The sequence below is a fragment of the Neopelma chrysocephalum genome, unplaced genomic scaffold, assembly GCF_003984885.1.
Source record: "Neopelma chrysocephalum unplaced genomic scaffold, ASM398488v2 Primary Assembly neopelma1_59, whole genome shotgun sequence".
Lineage (NCBI taxonomy): Eukaryota > Metazoa > Chordata > Aves > Passeriformes > Pipridae > Neopelma > Neopelma chrysocephalum.
The window spans coordinates 387104-408545 of NW_020897714.1; the positions used below are offsets into that span (position 1 = coordinate 387104).

Here is a 21442-nt window from a genome sequence, read left to right on the forward strand (position 1 = left end):
GCTGCCTTTATTGCTTCCTGGAAGGAATTCTTGGTAATGGTGTTGGCTCTTCTGAACATGTGCTAGGAGACATAGCAACAGGCTTATCCATGCTATATTTTCATTTGATTTTTTTTGAGCTGTGTCAGGTCTTCTCAACATCTCTCAGACATCCATCCAATCATGCAAAAGTGAAAGCATGGGTGGGTAATATAATTGTACCATTAACATTGTACCACTAACACTGTACCACTCCTGCCTTCACAACAAAAGGGAGGATTTCAGTCACTAGGCTAGATCTCTACAAGGAATTTCCTTGCCCCAGTGCTGAGTGCTTAATTAATGGTCTTTAAGTTTTCTTAATGATCTTTATATCATTTGAGCATGCCAAATGACAAATCAGCACTGGCTATCTGGCCAGGAGAGCCCATTTGAAATCATTGCTGTAGCATCTCTAATAAGATCTAATAGCTTCATCTGTCGTGACTGACTCTTAGAATCCTTAAAAACTTGGTCAAAACCAGCAGCTTCTATTTAATAACATTTGTTTGAAGTAACTTGGTTTTCACCAGTTTAGGAATCAGAATTGTTTAGGTTGGAAAAGACCTTTAAGGATCATTGAGTCCAACTGTTAACGCAGCAGTGCCAAGTCCACCACTAAATCGTGTTTCTAAGTGCCCCATCTACATGTCTTTTAAATATCTCGAGGGATGGTGACTCATCCATTTCCCTGGGCAGTCTGTTCAAGTGCTTGGCAACCCTTTCCATAAAGAAATTTTACTAATGTCCAATCTAAACCTCCCCTAGTGCAACTTGAAGCCATTTCCTTTCATTCTGTCACTTGTTACCTAGGAGAAGAGATCAACACCCACCTGGCTACACCCTTCTTTCAGGTAGTTTTACAGAGTGATAAGGTCTCCCTTGAGCCTCCTTTTCTCCAGGCTAAACATCCACATCTCCCCATCAGACTTGTACTCCAGATCCTTCACCAGCTTCATTGCTCTTGTCTGGACAGGCTCCAGCACCTCAATGTCCTTCTTGTAGTGAGGGGCTCAAAACTGAACACAGGAGGTGCAGCCTTACCAGTGCCGAGTGCCGGGGATGATTGCCTGTATAGATAATTTTCACTGATTCTACTAGGAATTTCATTGCTATTTTTGGTGTAAAATTTCAGTGGATTCCTTGTATACTTTTAAGTCTGATACGTTATTTCCCTTGTTTGAAATTCACACTGTTTTGTATTGACTGTTCATCAGTCACCCTGCTTGGAAGAACTAATTTTCAGCTGGTCTTCACCTGCCTTATGCTTGCCTATGTGTATGTATGTACCTCAAGTAAAATCAGGTAGGGTGGACTGCTATGGATTATGACTACAGAAGCTGTAGATTTCTATATTTATTTGTTTATAGCTCTCACATTTTAAATAAACTCTGGACAGAACTCACCCAGAGACTACTCATCACCATCCTTGGAGGTATTTAAAAGACATGCAGATGTGACGCTTAGAAACACAGATTAGTGGTGGACTTCGCAGCACTAGGTTAATGGTTGGGCTTGATGATCTTAATGATATTTTCCAACCTAAATAATTCTGTGATGTTAAAATGCTCTTTTTGAATTTGGCTTTTCATCAATGTGCAGAAGAGAAATTGTCACAGCATCCATCAACAGTGAATCAAACTTTTCTTCTTTAAGCAGGCTTCCTAAGGAAGTAAGACATACAGCATTATTCTCACTCCATGTCAGTCCTTTCCTAATAATAAAACTGTATCATTTAATCTACTTGCCAATTTCAGCCAAATTTGGCAGGGAAGTAGTTATTAAACCTCAGAGATATTAAGTTCTTAAAGTGATAAGAAAATCAGGAAAGAGATCACATTCAAGCCCTCTCTGAGGGGAGATCTGAACAAGAGTTCAACTATATTATTAGATTATAGCAGATAATATTATTGTAAATAATATGTATTACTGTGTTATAACAGAGAATCCACGTGAGGGTGGAAGATAGAGAGGCATTAGGAATGTCCAGCTCTGGGAAGTACCTGTGAGTAGTTCTGCTGCCTGAGACACCACAGGATCTGTCCTCAGGCTACAACGCAGCAGCAAGCCCAGCTTTGCTCCTTCTGCTGCCCAAGGAGCTACACAGTTCTTAAAGCTCAGGGACTTCTCAAATTCCCAGTCTCAGAAATTCCTAGATAGTTACATTAGGTATTAATTTTTACATTGTAATACTGCTGTGGGGTTTTTTTTTTCTGGAAGCTTGACTTTTTATTTGGAGGTTGGACCCATGAGTAAGATCAGTGACTGCTTCCAAGTAATGGTTTATGATTTCAGAAGGGCTGTGTCCATACTTGTAAATAAAATTGACAAAAGCCTCTTCTCTGGCTCTAAAGGCAAGTGGCAAGTGGCTTGTGTTTTTAGTCTAGATTGCTCTCCTTTGAAACAGTGTCCTGGTTCATCCTGCTTGTGGGGAATGGTCCCTGGCTTGAGCCTCCTCTGCAGCTTGCCTAGGTCCTGTCTAGGAGAGACTAGTTCTTGTGAGCATGATATGGGCCAACACAGTGTCCAGAGACATGCTCACAACTGAGCATTTCTGCCCTGGCCTTCTTTAGCTTGCTAGTAATGCTGTAGCCAGCAACACTGATATTCCAACTTGCTATTTTCTTTACCACTAGAGACAAACATAGAAGAGAGAAGAATGACTGTATTCTGCTCACACATCAGTTAGCTTAGATTGCATCAGGAGCCTGCTAAATCATTGTCTCTTCAGCAAACTGCCCAGGCCAATATGTAATAATGTTCTTTGAAAATGAAGATTTACCAAAGCTGCATCTATCATCTTTATGACTGTGACAGACCTTTATTTTATCAAAATTCTTTCCATAGGGAAGTAGTATTGTGAATGTCTGCCCCTACCAATGTTGTGTTTAGCATCTTTACAGGAAAACCTTGCAAAGGCACAACCTGCTTTAAAACTGCTAATGCAAAGGTGTAAAAAAGCCAAGAGGAATAAATTACTCCTTCCATGGTAAAGCAAAAGGATTAGAACTGCAGAGTACTTTCTGAGAGAATTGCAGGACTTTCAAAGGCTGTTCTCCATGTTCCTTCAGCAAAACCTATATAAACCTGTTAAATACTTCATCGTGAAGGGTAAAAGAAAAGGCAGTTGTAACGCAACAGCAGAGGTTCTGCAGTAAGTACTTTTCCTTTCTTCTTGCCAAAGGCCTGCTTCCCTGGCAAGGAGCAGATCTGCGTTAGCTTCAGCTGTGGGGTGTGTGGTCACACTGTGCCACAATGAGGCACTGAACAACTGCAGTTCAGTCATACTTAAGAAGGCAGTAGTTTAAAATTCACACTGTAGGAACACATAGTGATTATCATTACTCCATTTCTCTCTCAGTATCTGGCAGTCTGAACATCCGACATATGATGCCTTTTAAAAGGACCAGGTTGAAACCCTGCATCTCTTTGCAGTACAGATAAAATGACCATCATATATTTTATTGTTTGTGTTTGGCTTAATTATTTCTGGGATCTTTAAAAGTATTGCAGCACCTTGTCCTTAGCTAAACCTTTCCAGTAGCTCACTATTTCCTTGCGTATGGTGTGTTGGTGGTTGAGCCTACTTTGCATTTGTATTGCCATGTGTCGTGTGTATTTGAGCCATATCACAACTGGAAATACTCTTTATAAATACACTGTGTAAATACCCTCTTGATCTCTTTATGCATATAGACTCATTTCCAAAGATATTTATGAAAGATTGCCTGACTTTCAGAGTACTCCTATAAGGCAAAAGTAGAGAAAATACTCTGTTCATCAGGGTTTTTTTCCCCTCTTGTTGTACTAATGATAGAAGACAATTTGTACAGCCAGGACCTGGCACTGTAAGATGCATCTGGTCTGGCAGATGCTTAGGTTGGATATCAGAGTATGTACTGTGATAACAAACAATTAGGAGTTTTTGCCTTCTAGTTAACGTAATTTTAAAAGTATAAAGGAGACAGAGTGAATATTTTTGTGTGTAGCAGAACATGGCTTTGGAATGTACTTTCAGTATTTAATCTTATCCTATTTAATGGCTATATTTTAGTTGCACATTTTTAACACCTACGTGCAAGTAGTTTCTGATACCTTTGTCTAATGTACTGTCAAGAAGAAGATGTAAATACTGGAAGATCTAAGGAAAAAGTGCTGCTTCCATTGAAATTGCTGGAAGCTTTGTCACTCCTTCAAGGAGTCAAGATGACTTTGTGTTCTTGCAGAGTGCTTCTCTCATATCTGCTACTTATGCTGAAGACACTTTATTATTTTCCTCATTTTTTTCTGTGCCTTTCTAAGATCTCTAACAGTTTCTGTAATACTCTGTCCTAAATTTTGCATTGTTTTCCCAAGGGGAAGCAATAACCATAACATAGGTGACCCCTCCTGCTCTCAATGGCTCCTAGTTCTACCTCCCATGTTGTGTTTTCTTCCATAGCTATTCTGCTGTTGCCAGACAACGTTCTATTCATTTATCACCCCCATAACAGTTTTCTGATTTGTTGTCCAGTAATTTATGACTCTTTGGAGCTTTGGTACTCATTACAGTGCCCAGTGACCCTTGTGACCCTCCTCCACATGCACTCTCTGCCACCTTGGCCCCTGGGCCAGTTTGTTGATGCCACAAATTGCAGTGCATATGTCCATACCAAGCCACGCAGCTGAGGAACAAGAGCTTTGTTTGACCAACTAATAGCAAGTATCTAGAATTTAGGCAGCGAGAAGTCAATCGTACAGATAAACAGAAGCTGAGAGTAAGATTCATAAGTTGTGTCTGACTATGTAGGTAGTGAGGTGTTGCTGATACCGTGATGAGCAAGAGAGAATGGTGTAGGTAGGTATACAGCAGCTTGAGGAGAATATTGTAAATAAAACACTGACTGAGCTTTCCTTGGAACTCAGTGAAATTCCCCCCAGGTTACCACTTTTTGCAGAGTGGGAACTTCATCCTGCTGGGTGTAAATACCACTTGAATTACACTGCCAAACTGAGCATGGGCTGCTGCACAGGTAGTTAGTGGTGGTGGTATTTGTGAAGGCATGTCACCAACATACTTTGTGCTTTTGGTGGTACTTTATAAGTACCAAGTAGGAAGATATGCTATGTTTTTTCCCTTTCATCTTTTCATCTCCTGAGAATTATATTTAAGACATAAAATACTGTGAGCACTGGAGGAAGGTGGTGAATGAAAAGGATGGGAAAAGAGAGTTGTTTCCTTTCTGATGACTTTAACTAATAGTGTGAACTTGTTCATTTTTTAAATTATGACTGATTTGATATTTTTTTCCTGTAGCGTAGATCTTGGCATGGAATTACAATGCCGGTTATATAAAATATATAGAGTACGTGTAAAATACATCTACATGTACCTGCAGGTACAACCATATAAAATAAAAGAAGAAAATAAATCTGCAATTAGTTTTTGAGCTTTGGTCATTTGTTTCTGAAACAAGAAGGACTGTAACTTCCCAAAATAAATCCCCTCCTTGATGCAATGTAAAAGGATCCAACCTTGTACTTCCTCCTTAGAATATCTGGGGAAATGCATTTTGCTGCCAATGTAACATGCTTTAACAGGTCTCCTGCTGGGCAGACCTTATATCCCGCTGTGACAGCCATGACCATGTGTACAACTGATTGTTACTGGGCGATATAAATCTGATTGGAACATGCCCATTAATTGGTTTGAGAGCTCAATATAGACAATGCTGTCTTGTAGCAGATTGTGTAGACAGACCTAGGCATAGGGTTAATTCTGCTTGACAGCACATCAGCAGCATCTTGAGTAATTACCCAACTTAAGTTTTCCCACAGTTGAATTGAGATCTTCAAAGACTTCTACATTTAAAAGTATTATTAACTGATATCTGAAACATGATGTTCCCACAAGGGCTAATTTTTTCTTCCTTTTATTAAATATACAGGTTATAGGGTTCATTTGCTAAGTGCTAAACCCTTAGAAGAAAACACTACTCGTTAGAGAGAGAAAAATCTGCAATGCATGACCAAAGCTAATGGTGCATAATCCACACTTCATTGTCTTTTTGCAAAGACTTTAAAACAAGTTAAAATTTAGGTCTGGCTCCCTTCCTCTTTCCCTCTCTCCCACCCCCCACTTTCCACTTTTAAGAAAATCAAACCACTTACTCCTATGAGCAGAGTGAGTAAATTGAAGACACACACAAACAAAAACCTCCTAGGATGTTGTACAATTAAGTACAGATCATTGAATGCAATACATATGACATTACTGAAACGATATCTGCTTCAAAAATAAATGGAAACATTCATGAATAAACTAAATCCTCTTAATGACTTTTAAAAAATGAAAATGAATGAAAACTATTTATTTCATACCAACAACTGTATGCTGTGATTCACAGTATATAATTTAATCCTGTTTAAAATTTTTATTTTCTTCATTTTGTGATTTGACTTTTATAGTATCTTTTTTGTAACTCTACATTGTAGAAAACAGCAAAATATTAAAGATAATATTAATTTTTTGGTTTCAAATGCCTTTGAATGCATTTAATGTTAATATACAGAGTTAGTTACTGGTCTTAATAAAAATGATGTTTGCTCAGGGAATCAGTCTGACAAATGGCTTTTATGGCATAAAGCAGTTCTTGTAACTTATGATCTTTTTATTTTCTTTTGTAGGTCAGAAACAAAGTTTGACTCCAATTCAGGTATGTTTAGATTTACAGTGTTTTACTGAATGTACACTATTCAGGTTAATCTCAAAAGAATAGTTTATCAGTTCAAGTTCAGTTTAGTTTTAAACAAACTGGGGTAGGTCAGTCTTAAAAAGGATCTTCATTTCTCACTCTCTGAAAACAGCATTATTACTGTGAAACATTTACTTTCATTCCTTTCATCAGTTGCTGTCTCTTTACATTTTCCCAAAAGATGATCAGGAAGATGTATCTTGCAACAGGCTTAAATTGATCCAGAAGAATTATAATACAAATAAATGATAATACAGACTAAAACAAATGGAGGACTGAAGTGAAGTTTGAGAATGATCACTGCTATAGAGGAGAATGTTTTTCTTCCTGGTGGACAAAGACATTTCATGGGAATTTGAAGTCAGTGCAGTCTATCTGTCAGGAAACAGATGATTTGTCATCAAATTTTCGTGACAGATGCAAGTACACAATACATGCCAGACCAGTCTGTAGAGCTCAGTTGAGGAGATTTACCAAAAGGCAGTCTCTCTCAAGTTGACTTTTTGAAGAATAGTAATGTGTTGTAGGGATTGGGAGAGAAGTGAAGGTCAGTCTAACAGGTTAATGTGTATCTAGTAAGACAAAAAACACAGGACAGCAAATAGGGGAACAGTTGTGAGAAAAAACCAGAAATCTAAATACCAGACTTATTTATTCAGTTAACTATTCCTGGGTGTTTTTATGGAGTTAAACGATAATAAATTAAGAATAGGCTGTTGTCCTTAAACTAGCTGAAATGTCTATTGCCTGAAAAGGTCATTCAAAATACATTTTTTGTTAGGATGAAAAAAGTCTGTTTTAAACAGGAAACCTGATATTATTATGGCTGTTTTGTTTTTAGACCAATGTTATCTTCTATATGGTTTGCTTAATGCAGTGATTATAATTGCTTATAATGTTACGAATCTTACAATATATATTAATCAGAGTGTTTATGCAATAGCATATTTCCTTTTATCCCAGTTATACCATGATTTGGGTTTGAAATGTGAAGCATTATGTTGCTTTTTCTTTCCATGTTAGATTTTATCTTTGGAACTATATGGGAGTGAACTCTACAGCAGGAAGCGTTTAAATGGCCAATTCCTACATCTTGTATACTTGAGTCATCTTGACTCTATTATGATTTTAGTCTGTGAGTTTGAGGTTACCTGCTTTAAATACTGCTTGAATGAACTCTATGCTAAGATTGCTTCTTCGATCATGACAAAACATGGAGGGATTACATGGAGGATAGCTTCACACATCGTCCGTCATTACCCCCTTTACTTTAGTACAGTCACCAAAACTTGGGAGCAGAACAGAACGTCACGTCTCTCCTTTCTGTTGAGTGGAAAATGCTCTCTGCAGAGCTTCAATTTGCCTGGTGGATTAAGCTACAATTTTCTGACTCTCTTTTTTGAAGCAGTTCTCCTGTTAGGTGCACTATTCTGCCTGGCACTCCCCTTGGCAGTGAAGGCAGGGGTATGATGTTTCCCAGGAAGCTCAGCGTAGTGATACAAGTTTGGCACTATTGCAGCTACAGCGAGTGCCTGCTCAGTACGTGTCACCAGGTCTCTCTGCTCCGGAGCTCCTGGTCCCATTTTATTCTTTGCCCCAAATGCTGTACTTGGAACTGAGAATTACTGAGGTTTAACACCTCAGTCTCATCAGTGCTGCATCTTTTGGCACAGGTTTCAGCTAACAACCAAGGGTAGATGTTAAAAAATAGTAGAAAAAACAGATTAAGCACATAATTAAAATGGCATTTAAAGAAAAAATTATATAACCTCAATGTGCATTTCATGGCCAGCAATACCAAGGCTGAAAAAACCCTTATCTTTGTGAGAAGTACAGCAGCCTTCCCTCTACAGGGACAGCACTCAGTTCTTCCACTGAGAAGCTATTTGTGATAGTCAGAAGGAGTTTCTCTTTTGTTCCCAATATGTAAGAGCAGAGGAGAAGTGGAGATACTGAGGTCAACTCAACATGTATCATCCAAATAAAACAGCACTGGTTTTGTTTCCCCACCAAAGAGTTTGCTATTACTTTCCAAGAGCAGACAATAAGCCCAGACCTCCTGCTGCCTCTGGTTGAACAGGAGGGTGTAGGCAGGGAGAGGAAGGATGCGTTGGTGATGGCATTCTCATAAAAAACATCTTTCTTTCGTATGGGAGGTGCAGTGCCCTATGTAGCACCATGTTCTTTATTACACAGGCCTTTGAAGAGCGTAAATGTAGCATTGGTTTTAAAAGGGCTGTTGCCATTTGACACCAATGACTCTGTATTTATACAACCTTGAGTTCCTTGGAGACAACTTAAGGTATTTTCCCATCCCTCATTTCATTTTGAATTCCCTAGACTGTCATTCCTGAGTAAAGCAATGATCCCGCAAACTGGAACAAACATGCTTTGTTCTCATTTATCTTATGTTACTCAAAATGGTTCAAGTGTTGAACATGAGAATGAGGTTATTTTATTCTAGAATGCATTTTTTTTCCAAGGAGCTGTTTTGCAACTGTTGCATGCTCTAAATTAACCCTAATGTTAATTCCAGTTAACTTGCAAGTCTAGATGTGCCCTTAAGCAGTTATCAATGCTTATTATACTTGTCTTTCCTAGAAATATTTGTGAAGCATTGAAGAATTAAAAGAAGTCTTTCTGGAGCAAGTACAAAGTCAGAAATACAGCTTTTAAAGTGCCCAGTAGGCTCACTGCAAATGTAACCCTGGAAATGTTGTTCAACACTGAAATATTAGGCAAACATTGTCAAAAGAAGATTAATTTGAACTTGAGCATTAAGTTAAAAGAAGGCTGTAAAATTCCTACAGTGATGATCAGGATTTATCATACAAATAGCTATAACATCTGTAGGGGACACACATTCTTCATATCATGACTAACAGTTCCATCTGAGAAACTTCTTTTTCTCTGCTGATTCTTTTTAAGTCTATAGCTCGCAGAATTTCTGTCTCAGAGACCATGGGGTTAGCTTCACGCTGTTAGAAGGTCTTATGAAATGAAACAATTTTGCTTTCCTGTCATAATATGATGAATTTCACTGGTACTTAAAATAGATTTTTTTCTAACAAAGTACTTGGAAGTGAAAAAGGTTGTAGGAAAAATATCTTTTTCCTTACAATTTGCTAGGGAACAAAGTAAACCACAAAAAAAGCACAGCTGAAACAATTTTGTTCTAATTATTAGTATTTTGTTTGTGTCTAAAATGCTTATTGTGCTATGTGCTTGGTTAGAAAATTTTGGAATTTAAGAATGTAAGAATTATATTGGAATAGTTATTGGGATTCATTTGATGAAGAATGAATAGGTTTTGGGGTTTTTTAATTTAGAGGAAAACAGGTCTTCATGTTGCTGTTCCATGACAGAAGGAATTTGTAGGTCTCAAAAGCTGTTGCTGAACACTGTCAATCCCACTTTAGTAACAGCAAAAATAATCATAGAAAATGCAATCAACTGTCTCAGCATGGCCCCTGGTCACCAGGGAATGGTAATGGTGAATTTCCTACTGCCTTCTGAGAGGGCTGGAGTTTTCTTGGGCCATCTCCTGTAATATTTTCTGTGTCCTGCATGTCACTGTGAAGGTGAGATGTGATATTCAAGTGATAGTGTTGGCAGTGAAATCATGAAGTGTAAAAAAAATCAGTTTTGTTCTGTGTTAAAAAGAAAGGGAAAACTCACGGACAATATACGAGAACTCCAGTGGAGTCTTTTTTGTATATGTATCACTCAGACCATGGAATGTTGGAAGTCAGAGAGTGCAGGGTGTGATAAAGGGACAGCTGGGGAAGCACCACACTGTAGAAACATATCTGTGCACTGAAGAAAGAGGAGTGCCCAAGGATACACAGGGTCTTCAGCTGTGTTCATCATTTGCTTTGTCAACTTCCTGCTTCTCTCACAAAAAGAGATGGTATCTCCAAAACCTGTTCTTCTTTCTTCCTGCTTCTACATACCAAATGAAATGTAGAGATAATGTATGTGAATTTATATCACTGTTCATGTCAATACTTTGGAAACATTTCAATTAGTATCAGGAATTAAGCTATAATAGCTGCCCATGCAGCTAGAGGCTGTCCTGAGGGGCAGCTACACACCAGCTTTTGTTGGATTCCTGCTGCCCCAGCAGTCAAATACAAAGCAAGTCAAGGAGCCCCTGACAGTTCCTGGAATTTCTTTCGCCTGCCTTGTCTGGACTCAGTGTCAGCCAGTGACTCTGCAGGTCATTTCTCCTCTCCGCACTGTATTTTTCACCAGAATGAGTGTATCGCTCTCTCAGCACTGCACAACGCTGCCAGCCCTCCATCCCCATCAAAGTTCCCATCCTTTCCTTTCTCAATTCTTGTATTTACTGGTATCTTTCCTTTAATGTGGCTCCTACAATGTACTAATTTGCAAGGCTACATGATTCAGCACAGGTGCTAGAGAACAGCTGAAGAAAATTGTAAGGTTGGGAGTGGTCAGATGTTTTCCTCTCACAAATTCCTTTTGGCTACACTTCCAGATGTTCAGCAATAGGCTTTCCAAACTCTATCAGCCCTGATTTCCCCTAGCCTGTCATCAGTCCCACTGTATGAAAGTCATCAGTACAAGCATAAGGAACTCTTCGCCCAGTAAGAGAGAAACGAAAACCAAAAGGCATCTTGAAAGTATCTTTCACTGAGCCTTGCTACTAGGGTAGCGCAAAAGAAACTTAACTTGCCTGAAACCTTAGGTTGCTGAAGCAGCAAGGTACTTAGTAATATCATCCATTGATCTAAATCATCAAAGATCTAAATACAGATTAAGAAATCAATTTCTAAATTTATTGATATCAGCTTCCTAATTTCCTAATTTCTTCTTAGAAAGGCTCGGTAGTTTCAGGAACAGGGAAGAGAAGTGACGTTTGGTGTTCTTAACACAACCACGTTGACAAGTTCAACAGTCATGCTACTGATTAAAAAATATTAAAAGATCACTTACAGAATCTGTAACAGGGAAAAGTGGAAAAATAAACTAAGAACAGGAATGCTCCAGAGCTTTTTGGATGAGGCAAATGACCTCTCCAGGTTCTCCTTCAACTATGAGGAATAATTTCCTTCTCTCTTGCCACCACCAGCACACAGATTCTTGAAAAGGTCCAGGAACTGGCACAGAGAGATTGTGGGAGGCAGTTACTGCAAAAACAGAACAGCAGCTCAGATTATCTTGTCATTACTTGTCAGTGCTATTTTGTTCTTGGCATTAACAACTCTTCAAGTGGATTGTTGGGGATGCAACAGCTGGAGCATATGGCCTGTCATATTTGTTCAGCAGCAAAATGAGCATTTAGAGTCAGGTGCAAGCTGAACCACCTGATGAATGTTTTCAGGGCCAAACTGTGATGTGGCTTGGAGTTTTAGGTGGCTGGGGCATCTCACTGGTACATGCCAGTGCCACTGTGGCAGGAAGCACCACTTGTCAATGGTAGAAACTGTGCATTAGAGGGCCTTGCTCATGGAGCCAGAATGTAATATCAACAAATACAATTTTCTATTTTTGTCATATAGTCATTGCTGCTTCTTTCTTGCCTTGCTCTGAGGATCTTGGTGAGAAGGATTTTACAATGCATTTAAATTAGTCCTGTAATGAAAATATTTATATTTAGGTTTTCCATTTTATTACCATTAACATAAGCAAACTCATCAGACTTACTTAGGAAAAAATTTTACCTTTCCTTCTAACTGCTGAAGACAATATTTTCTATCTTTTTTCACTGTAAATAGCTAAAAAAGGCTGTCTTTAAGAAACAATTTGCAAAAGTAGTCTGAGAAGACATGAATAGTATATAAATCATGGTTTTATTCATGGAATTGGAAACTGTGGGACTGAGTTAAATTACAAACTCTACAGTAGATTGGCAGAGGATTTTTTAATAGTTTTAAGTATAGCTGCTTCAGATAGGTTTGGTCTATTGGGGAGCTAGTCTATTGTTAGTCAGCAAATTGCTCTTTCCAGTTAGCAACACTGAGCAGCATGTCCATTGTCTTTCTAATTTGCTTTTTTTTTGCAAAATCCTTTGCAAGGATTTTCAGAGGAAGAGCTGTCTCCTGCTATTGAGCACGTCCAAGACCTAGAGCAGTGGAAACACTTTTTCATTTGAGATCAGCTCATAGGTCCACCATAAATCACATCATGGGTGGCCTTTACAAAGTGTCTTCTTCTAGGCTAAGCAAATGAAGTTGAGTTAGAAAGAATCTCTGGAAGGCAATGTAAAAGGCAGGATGGTGAATGTGTTCACATGAATTAAGAGTATTTCTTTCAGCCTACACAGTCACCCACACCACCAAATTTATTTCAAGGGGATCTCAGTTCTCTGCAGAAGAAATAAAATGGTCTGCAAACGGTCTTCCCAGGTCCAGAATTTCTCACCTAATTGAACAGCATGATTTCTGCAGCAGAATGCATGACTGTGGCTATAGATAAAGGCCTGAATTTGTTTGTTAAAATGCAACATATATATTAATAGTAGAGTTTAAATAACATGTAAATATGATCTAAGGACTTAGGCATATAGGACAGAAAATACTTATAGAATATAAAACTACCAAAAGCTCTTGAACACTAATATTCCTATCAATAAGATAGGAACCTGTTTACCAGAGTATCATTCATGCATGCATTAATTTCTAAAAAAACAAAACAAAACCGCATGTAAGATACTTGACATAGTAGGGCCTGGAGAATGTTAAATGTTCTGATCAATTCCCATTCATTGAATCAGTTTGAATCTTACAAAATTCTAAGCAGTATGATCACTTCTGCAGGCCATGAGAGTTAAAGATGCTCTAGACTTGTTGTGGATCAGTTTTATGGTGCTTTTCATTATGGTGGAAATACTACTGGTTTTGCAGGGAAAAGGATGTGAAATCAGATAGTGCCCTGAAAAGATCCTAATATGTTTGTTAAAATAGACTGTATTTGGTACAATGCAAGGCATTTTCAAGACGAATTGTTTTTTCCTTATTAAAAAGTACTCTTTTTAAGCTGTATCTCCCTTCAAATATGCCTGTATTCACTCTGAATCAGTAAATTCCTTGCTTATTCTAGAAATGCATGTTGAGTCTCCACTGCACCCTTCAGTAAAATTAAAAAAAAAGTTCTTAAGTACTTCCACTCCCTTTTCATTCATTCACTCCCACTCAATTGAAAATTATTCTTGTTCTCTGTTTTGGTGACTAATAAAAATTTTCATCTTTTATTTGGCTGGCAAAAAGCAAGCTGAGGAGGTTGGGTTGTGGCGCATTCTTCATTTGTGTAGTGACTGAGGCTGTACTGGGAAATCAAATGCTGACTCACTAGTTCCTAAACCCTTTTTTGGGTACATCACTACATCAGTTGTCCTATGAAAAGGACATCCCTTGTTTCTCATAGCATTTTTTTATTCTGCCTTCTTGAAAACAGACAAGGTCAAAGGAGGAGGGAGCAGAGTGCAAGGTGGCAAGGTTAGTAGACTCTGTGAGATACTAAAATTCAGTTCCTACTTGGCTTCTTGTGGAGGAGGGAAGTTCTGTTCATGTGATGCCCTATTAAATCAGAGGAAGATGATGAAAAACATGGCTTGTCAGCTGAGGGGTGGTCCCACTTTTTCATTCAGAGAGTCCAGCAGCTCCTTCATGTTCACTTTCCAGTTTCACAGTAAAACCAAATCAAACCAAACCAAACATAACCAAACTAAATCTAACCCAACCTAACACAAATCCTCGGATTTGGCTGAGGTAGAAGAATTCCTTAGGATGCTTTCCTTCAGCCACCCTGGCTTCCCTTCCCACTCTGGAAAGAGTCCACACCTTCAATAAGGACAGCAACACCTTAAGACAGCAATAACATCACACTCGTGACAATCTGGAGGTGCTTAGCACTGCTGTGACCTGAACTGAGCTCCATAGTAAAGCCACTGGGACAAGCACCACATTGCCAGCCTCATCAGCTTCTGGGACAAAGGAGGGGGCAAGACTGTGGCATTCAGTGGGTGCCCCACTGCAGTCCCCATACACTGTGTGTCAGATGCCTCCTTGGACTTCGACAGCTTATCTATGGGACAGGCTGCAGCCACACACTAGGCAAAGAGGATGACTGATGTGTGCCTTGATGAATTTAACAGGACAGGATGGTTATGATCAATGTGTCTGCTCTTTTTCTCATTTTCTTCTCATTAACAAAAAGTGCATTTTCATGTTTTGGTTCTAGGCAATGTCTTATTAAGGACAGTATTTTTTGTGGCTGTGTGCATGTTGTCTAAAATAGCACATCTGTTTTGATTAGCATGGTTTGTAGGGTTATGAATTTGAATAAGAAAGAGGTGCAAGCTGGTTTTGTTTCTTCCCTCTGGATTTGTCAGAGAAAAAAACACTTAACATCTTGTTCGTACAAGATGATGAGAATGATATCACAGAGTATTAGTTGAAACTGGAAGAAATCTCATTTGAAAATAATTAGACTGTACAAACTAGCTAAGTGATAATTATTAATTACAAGATTCAATAAAGATTAAAGTATTTAATGTTTTTATTTCATTGATGCAGTGCTGTAAATTTATGACCATTAAGAAACCATATGAAAGATCTGTCAGCTTTTACTATTTCACATTTTGGTCTCTTATCAAAACTGATTTCAGGTTTTGTAGTACTAAAAGTAAAGGGAAAAATGCAAGCTGCTTTTAATCAAACTGGAATGTTCAGTGATCACCATCACAATCTTTACAGTGTTGATCTGAGAATGAAGCAAAGAACATTAATTTGTCTTTTGTTGACTTAATTTAGTGGCAACCACAGCCTTTAAGATGTAATGATAGACAAGTTTGTGTCATACCACTGCAAATGCCACTGTACATGTGAGCCGCCATCTGCTTAGAATTAAGTCCTAAGTCAAAACACCAATGAGGTCTAAGTCTGCAAGTTTAAGTTAGACACAATTTGCATTGAGTTTCATGTGAGTAAGGACATCATGATCAGGTGTTAAGCCAGACAACAGTGAATTAAGTTACAAGGGCTGAAAGTATTTCTAAAAGGAAAGAATTGTGTCCCTATGTGATCTGATCAGGAGTCTCAGCAACCTTGCTTTCCATTGGGGGGTGAATTACCATTCTCTGTTGTTTTGCATAAGATTGTCTTGCCCGCCTATTGTTCTTTACAGAGTAATTAAAGTAAGTGGTCCCAACCTCTTCATCAGTCCTGGTCCAGGTGTCTGAACAATCTTAGATATGTATGCCCTTCTCCAAACACCATGCCTGTCAAGATCACAAAATTAATTTTCAGAGTCATTGTTGTGAATAAACCTGGAGCATCTAATTTAGCACTAATCTTTTCTCTTCTTTACTAGCTGTAGCAATGGAATTGCTTTCATTATCTGCATAATATCCTTTTCAGGTTATCTCTGTGTCTGGCTTTCACACAATCCCTGTGTGTCTGTGGAGAAATTGTAGCATTTCATTTGGAGGGATATCACTATATCGGGGGAGTGGGATCATCTCAACTAAGATGTAACTATCTGCCTTAACACAGCCCTCTGAGCTTCATCTTGAGTCAGTTGGAAGACAAACATCCTCAGATAAGTTCATCCCTTCTGCTGGAGAAGTTTGTTTCTGGGTGCACTGATTCACCCTTTTGAGTGCCCATCAAGTTTAGAGCTAGGCATGAAGCTTTGATGGTTAAAGTCAGAAGAGATTATCTCTGGAATGGATGTGCAGAGAGCCTGAGGATGAGGGGACGTGATCCCAAGTCACTTTCTGTGGCTGATGCTGTGGAGGTGTACTGGAAAAAAAATCATAAATTTAAAAGGAAGACTACACAATTGCTCTCAAGTTCTGCTGGGTGTCAGTAAACCTCTTGTACACAGAACTTGTCTGGAGTGTATTTATGGGAAAAATGAGTTTAGCTGTGATTATTTTAGTTCTCTTTGTCCTTGTATGCATTTTCATTTCCCTTTTCTTATCTTACCTTTCTTAAACAAAACCAAATCTGCTTATGTTTCAGTTATTGTTACCCCAGAGAACTGCTGCAATTGTTATCACTTTTTCTTGAATTATGAGTAAGAATTGTCAATGTGAAAAAGGTGACAAAATATGTTTTGTAAATTGAACGTTCACCATGGTTCATCTGTTCATGGGTAGGAAGAGAAATATGTAACTTTAAGAGAGATGGCCTAAGGATAATAAGAGTGAATCAAAATTGTTGTAAACATACTCAATTCAGCTTCAGTCAGGGCCCAAATATTAAACTGGGTTTTGGCATGTTCCAGAAAGCATGTGGACTTTTCCAAAAGCTTAGTAGGAAGAGATTTTGCTGATTTTATGTTGAGCTTTTGGAAAGGCAAAAGTCTTTTATTCTGTGTTAACCACTCTAACCAAATTAAGGACTCCTGACACAATAAATGTAGATATGAACACTGAAAGGTGTATTTTTAAAACATTACCATTTAGAGACAGAACCGTTCTGTCTCTGCCTCTTTTCAAGGACATGGTCATGAGAACAGAATTGCCCTGTTTATATTCTCATTTAAAAAGTGTTTACCCATAAGATTTACGGATTTTGAAAGTGCTCATATACTCACTTCCATATTATTATCATCTCCCCTTGAGACAGTGATTTTTTTTCCCTGTCACAGACACTGTAAGGGATTTAAATGGAGTCCCAGGAATATTGATTCACAGAGGAGTGGGATTTGGAATATCAATTGTCAGTACTGATAGAATATCTGGAAACTGATTAAGGCATATTTTGGTTGAAGAGTGGCAAAAAAAATGTGCTTGTGAATAAAAGTTCTGCTGCATTAAGTACTGTGTTGAGGGCACTAGGGCTCTTGAAACAACTTTAAAAGGCAAGAGAGGAAGATACAGCATTTCACTGAAATAAAAGCACTCTCTGCTTTCAAGTACAGTAAGAAACCCCTGATTGAAAGACGACTCTCAGAGCTAGACTTTAGATCATGTTAGTGTTAGACTGTGGCAAACTGAATTTATGTTGGCCATCACTTACCCTGTTAACTGGCTTTGCTGGAGAAGGGAATTGAAGGAGGTCTCTTTTTAAATCATTCTATTTTCTTTACTATCTGCATGTGTGAGACTCTTCCCTTGCCCACATGTATCTGGATCTGTATCATTCTGGCAGTATGATTAAACTCGGCTGCATTTTACTGTTGAAGATCAGTACGATGCTGAAATCTATGCCAGCAGCTGCTTTCACTCCTTTGGTTCCAGGCATCACACTACAGACCATACAAAAACTAAGTCCCACTCCTAAAAAAGCAAAGAAATGTACACAGCAGAACTGTAATCTTAACTCCCTTGCTCTAGTCTCTGTAAAAGTAATTTCTTTAATGATACATTAGCATAAGCTTTCATGTTCCCCTTTGCTTTCTCACACCAGGAAGGTCTGTTCACGAAGGACCTACTCCTGGCCAGGACATGTAACACACCAGTGAGACTCCCTGGTGGGACATGCCCCCTCCTGGGCTCCTGTTTCTGGGAGGAGGGAGTGAGTATCTGACCACCTCCCCACGTCCTGTGAAGTCTATACACAAGTCCAAGTTTGGGCCCCATGTCGTCACTTACGTGGGTGCCTGCTAGTATGGCACCCAGAATGGCAAGGCAACTTGACCGTATTTGGGTGGGAGTGAGGACAGGGTGGACCTTACAGAGACTGTGTCCATCTCTCCCCCCTCTACCCTCCTTCCCACAGTGAATGGGGTTATTGGGAAACTTCAGAAGCTGAAACTCATGAGATTTCCCCTGGCACTTTGCCTCTGAGAATGTTTCTACTTAGCCACAAAATGATCGAGCTTTAATGAGTTTCTCATAATTTGTACTAGCAGTAACAGTATATTTCTTTCGTTCCTCTGCCAATAGTTCTTGCATGTTTTTTTTAATTTTCATAAAACATCTTGGCCAGTGCCAGGGTTAAACGTTACACAGATGGAGGTGGACAATAACATTAAAATGCCTAAGTAATCAAATGTATTACAGCCTGCAGTTCTGCTTCAACATTTAAATGGGAGTGTGTTTAATTTAATAACAAAAAGGTGCTTTGTTAAAGAAGCTGAAAGAAAAGGCAGAGTGTTCATCAAATTCATGAAGGTTAGGAGATGAAGGGCATGCAGTGTCATCTTCACTGCAATGTACAGAATAAGATTATCTAAGTTATGCAGACATTCTACATTAAATTCAGGCTGTATTTACAGAAACTTACCACCCATATCTCATTAGTTCAATGTTATGGCTTATTTGTGCAAGTCTGTTTTAAAACTAATGAATGATGGGGAATTAGAGAGTTACAGCAGTGATAGCAGGTATTTAAAAAACATTGAAAGCAAGAGTGAAGAATGCTACACTCTCAGGAAACAAACTGATACTTACTGAAGCCCATGCAAATATTTAAATGATCTAATAAAGATCAGTGAAGAAAAATCAGAGAAACAGTCTCATGGAATGAGCATAGGAAAGTATATTGTTAAACACATGGATAGTAGAAAGATATCCTGGTATAAAGCTACATATAAAATTACTGTTTGTTCTGCTCACTCAGTTTACATATTTGCATGGATTCAAAGTCTTTGCTGTATGTTCTTACTGTAGAAAGAGGTAAAATGTTCAAATGGAGGAGGCTAGCATTAGTCCCAGAGAGCAGAGTAGCCACAGCTAGAATTGTGAGAACAATAGGATTTTTCATTTGGGGACCAAAACCGTATATGGAAACAAGGTTGGGGACTTGTGTATCCAGGAAAGTTTGCTTTAAGTTGGCAAGCAGAAGGAAAAGATTTGGGTTTTTTTCCTATGTATTGAACTGAACTTTCTAAATAAATTGATATTGGAAAGGAAACATTTCATACAAAGGCTTGCATTATACGTTTGCAAAATGCAGAGTGGAAAACAGTTGGGCTATTTGAATTTTATCCAAATTCCCTAATTTTTCCAGTAAAAATTTTTTATAAAATTGGAGAAATTTTCTGAAAGTTTCTAGACAGCTAGAAACTGTGGTTTAAGGCAATAGAAAGAAACTAAAAACAAATTCCTAAAAGTGCCATCAACTTAAAACTCAGGCCCCATTTAATGAATGCTTACTAACTGGCACCCACAGGTTGATTCCTTAGATTGCACAATTATCTGTCTGTGACAGCCTTTCTTTTCGGTGCTGCCCTGGTACAATGCAGCTGAACCCCTCTGTGACCCCTGGGAATGCCAACAATACATGATCAGTCATTGCACACACAGATCTCTCCAAAGGGTGATCACTTTGATTCAGGCCTTTCTAGAAAACGATTCACAGTTCTGCAAGTATTTTAGACTTAACATTTCTTAGGGTGTAGATTAAAAAATGTGTTAGAGTAGCAGTGTGAAACAAATATTACACCTTTTGACAGCAGCGCTAAAAAACAGAGATTGAACATTGCAAGTTTTGCTACTGGGGCTTCTTTGAATACAAGAGAGTAGGAATTCTTCCTCCTCCCCACTCCATCTCCTCCCTCAAAAATACAGCAAGTCAACGGGATGGTGCCTTGTCAAAATGAAACACCATCATATTTCATGCCAAAATGTGCAACCATTTTAATTGGGGTGAAGGTGAGGCTCTGAAGCTGATGTCCTGTACAGGTCATTAAACTGCCTGCAAGACAGGGAAGTACGTTTTTAAGGTCCATTTTGGAATGTGGGGCAGAGGTCCTCAGGTCCTCTAGTTCTTGCTCTAAAGTCTGAAGCTGCCAGGGTTGTTTTGCTTTTCAGTGAGCTGCTTGATGAGCTGTTGCTTGTGGCATGTGAACCAAGTAATTTGTCAGACACTGACAGTGCTGTTGGCTCCATTCTCTTCCTGCAGAGATTTGGACAGTATTTTACCTCTTTAGTTGCTTTATAGGAAGGAATACTATTGAGAACACATAGTATTCCTGGAGTGATACATTTACAGCATAAGCATTTAAAACCATGGTTTTGCCCCAGTTTCCTGGGGAGCTGGGAAGAAGCCAGGGAGCGCACAAAGAGTTTTTGGTCTGACTGCAAACCGTTCAGGATAATAGATGCCCGTTACATTTCAGTGGAGGTTTGAGCTTAAAACAGTCCTTTTTAGGCAACTGAAAGCAGACTTTTTCTGCTAAGGCTAAGAGTGCTCCACAGCCAGAATGTGTGTTATTTTGGTTGAACATATGAAAGGTAGAGAGGGAAGACCCAGCAACCTGTGGCATTCTAGTCTTTCCCTGTCCCTGCAACTTCCATTGTTGTGATGCTGCTAAATCCGATTTGACCACTCAGAACTTAAGTAAACAGAGATTGTAGTTGTGGGGAGTTATGTACTCTTTAAAAAAGGGTCTGAGTTTGTTGAGTAGAGTTGGATCAGTACTGGAGTAGCTTGGTGTCAAAGGTTAGATTTTATTATATCCAAGACAGGGCTGGGAACTGACATACTGTAGCTTTTCTTGATTGATCTGGGTTTTTTTTCCAGTGCTCCCAGCATGCTCAAAGAATGAAAAGTACAGTACATTTCAGTCCCTTTCCAGGAAAGTGCATCCTGGGCTACCTGCTTGCTGTGAAAATATAAAGCCCAGATAATGTAAGTTCTAAATTCTCAAAGTTTGCTTTATGTAATGCTGAGACAGAGATCTTTGGAACTGAAGGATTACAGGCTTATTTGAATTAAAAAGGCACTGACCTCAAGCAGCCTTTTAGTAAAGTCTGTTGTTTGTGTGGTCAG

General features: G+C 38.8%; 1 protein-coding gene across 1 annotated transcript in view; it reads left to right on the forward strand.

The window, feature by feature from the left end:
• MSRB3 (methionine sulfoxide reductase B3) overlaps window positions 1-21442 on the forward strand; it is a 61446-nt gene that overhangs the window by 18075 nt on the left and 21929 nt on the right. The window contains exon 4 of the mRNA XM_027679639.1: window positions 6685-6713. Coding sequence (XP_027535440.1) covers window positions 6685-6713 — 29 coding nt within the window. The remainder of the gene's footprint in view (window positions 1-6684; window positions 6714-21442) is intronic.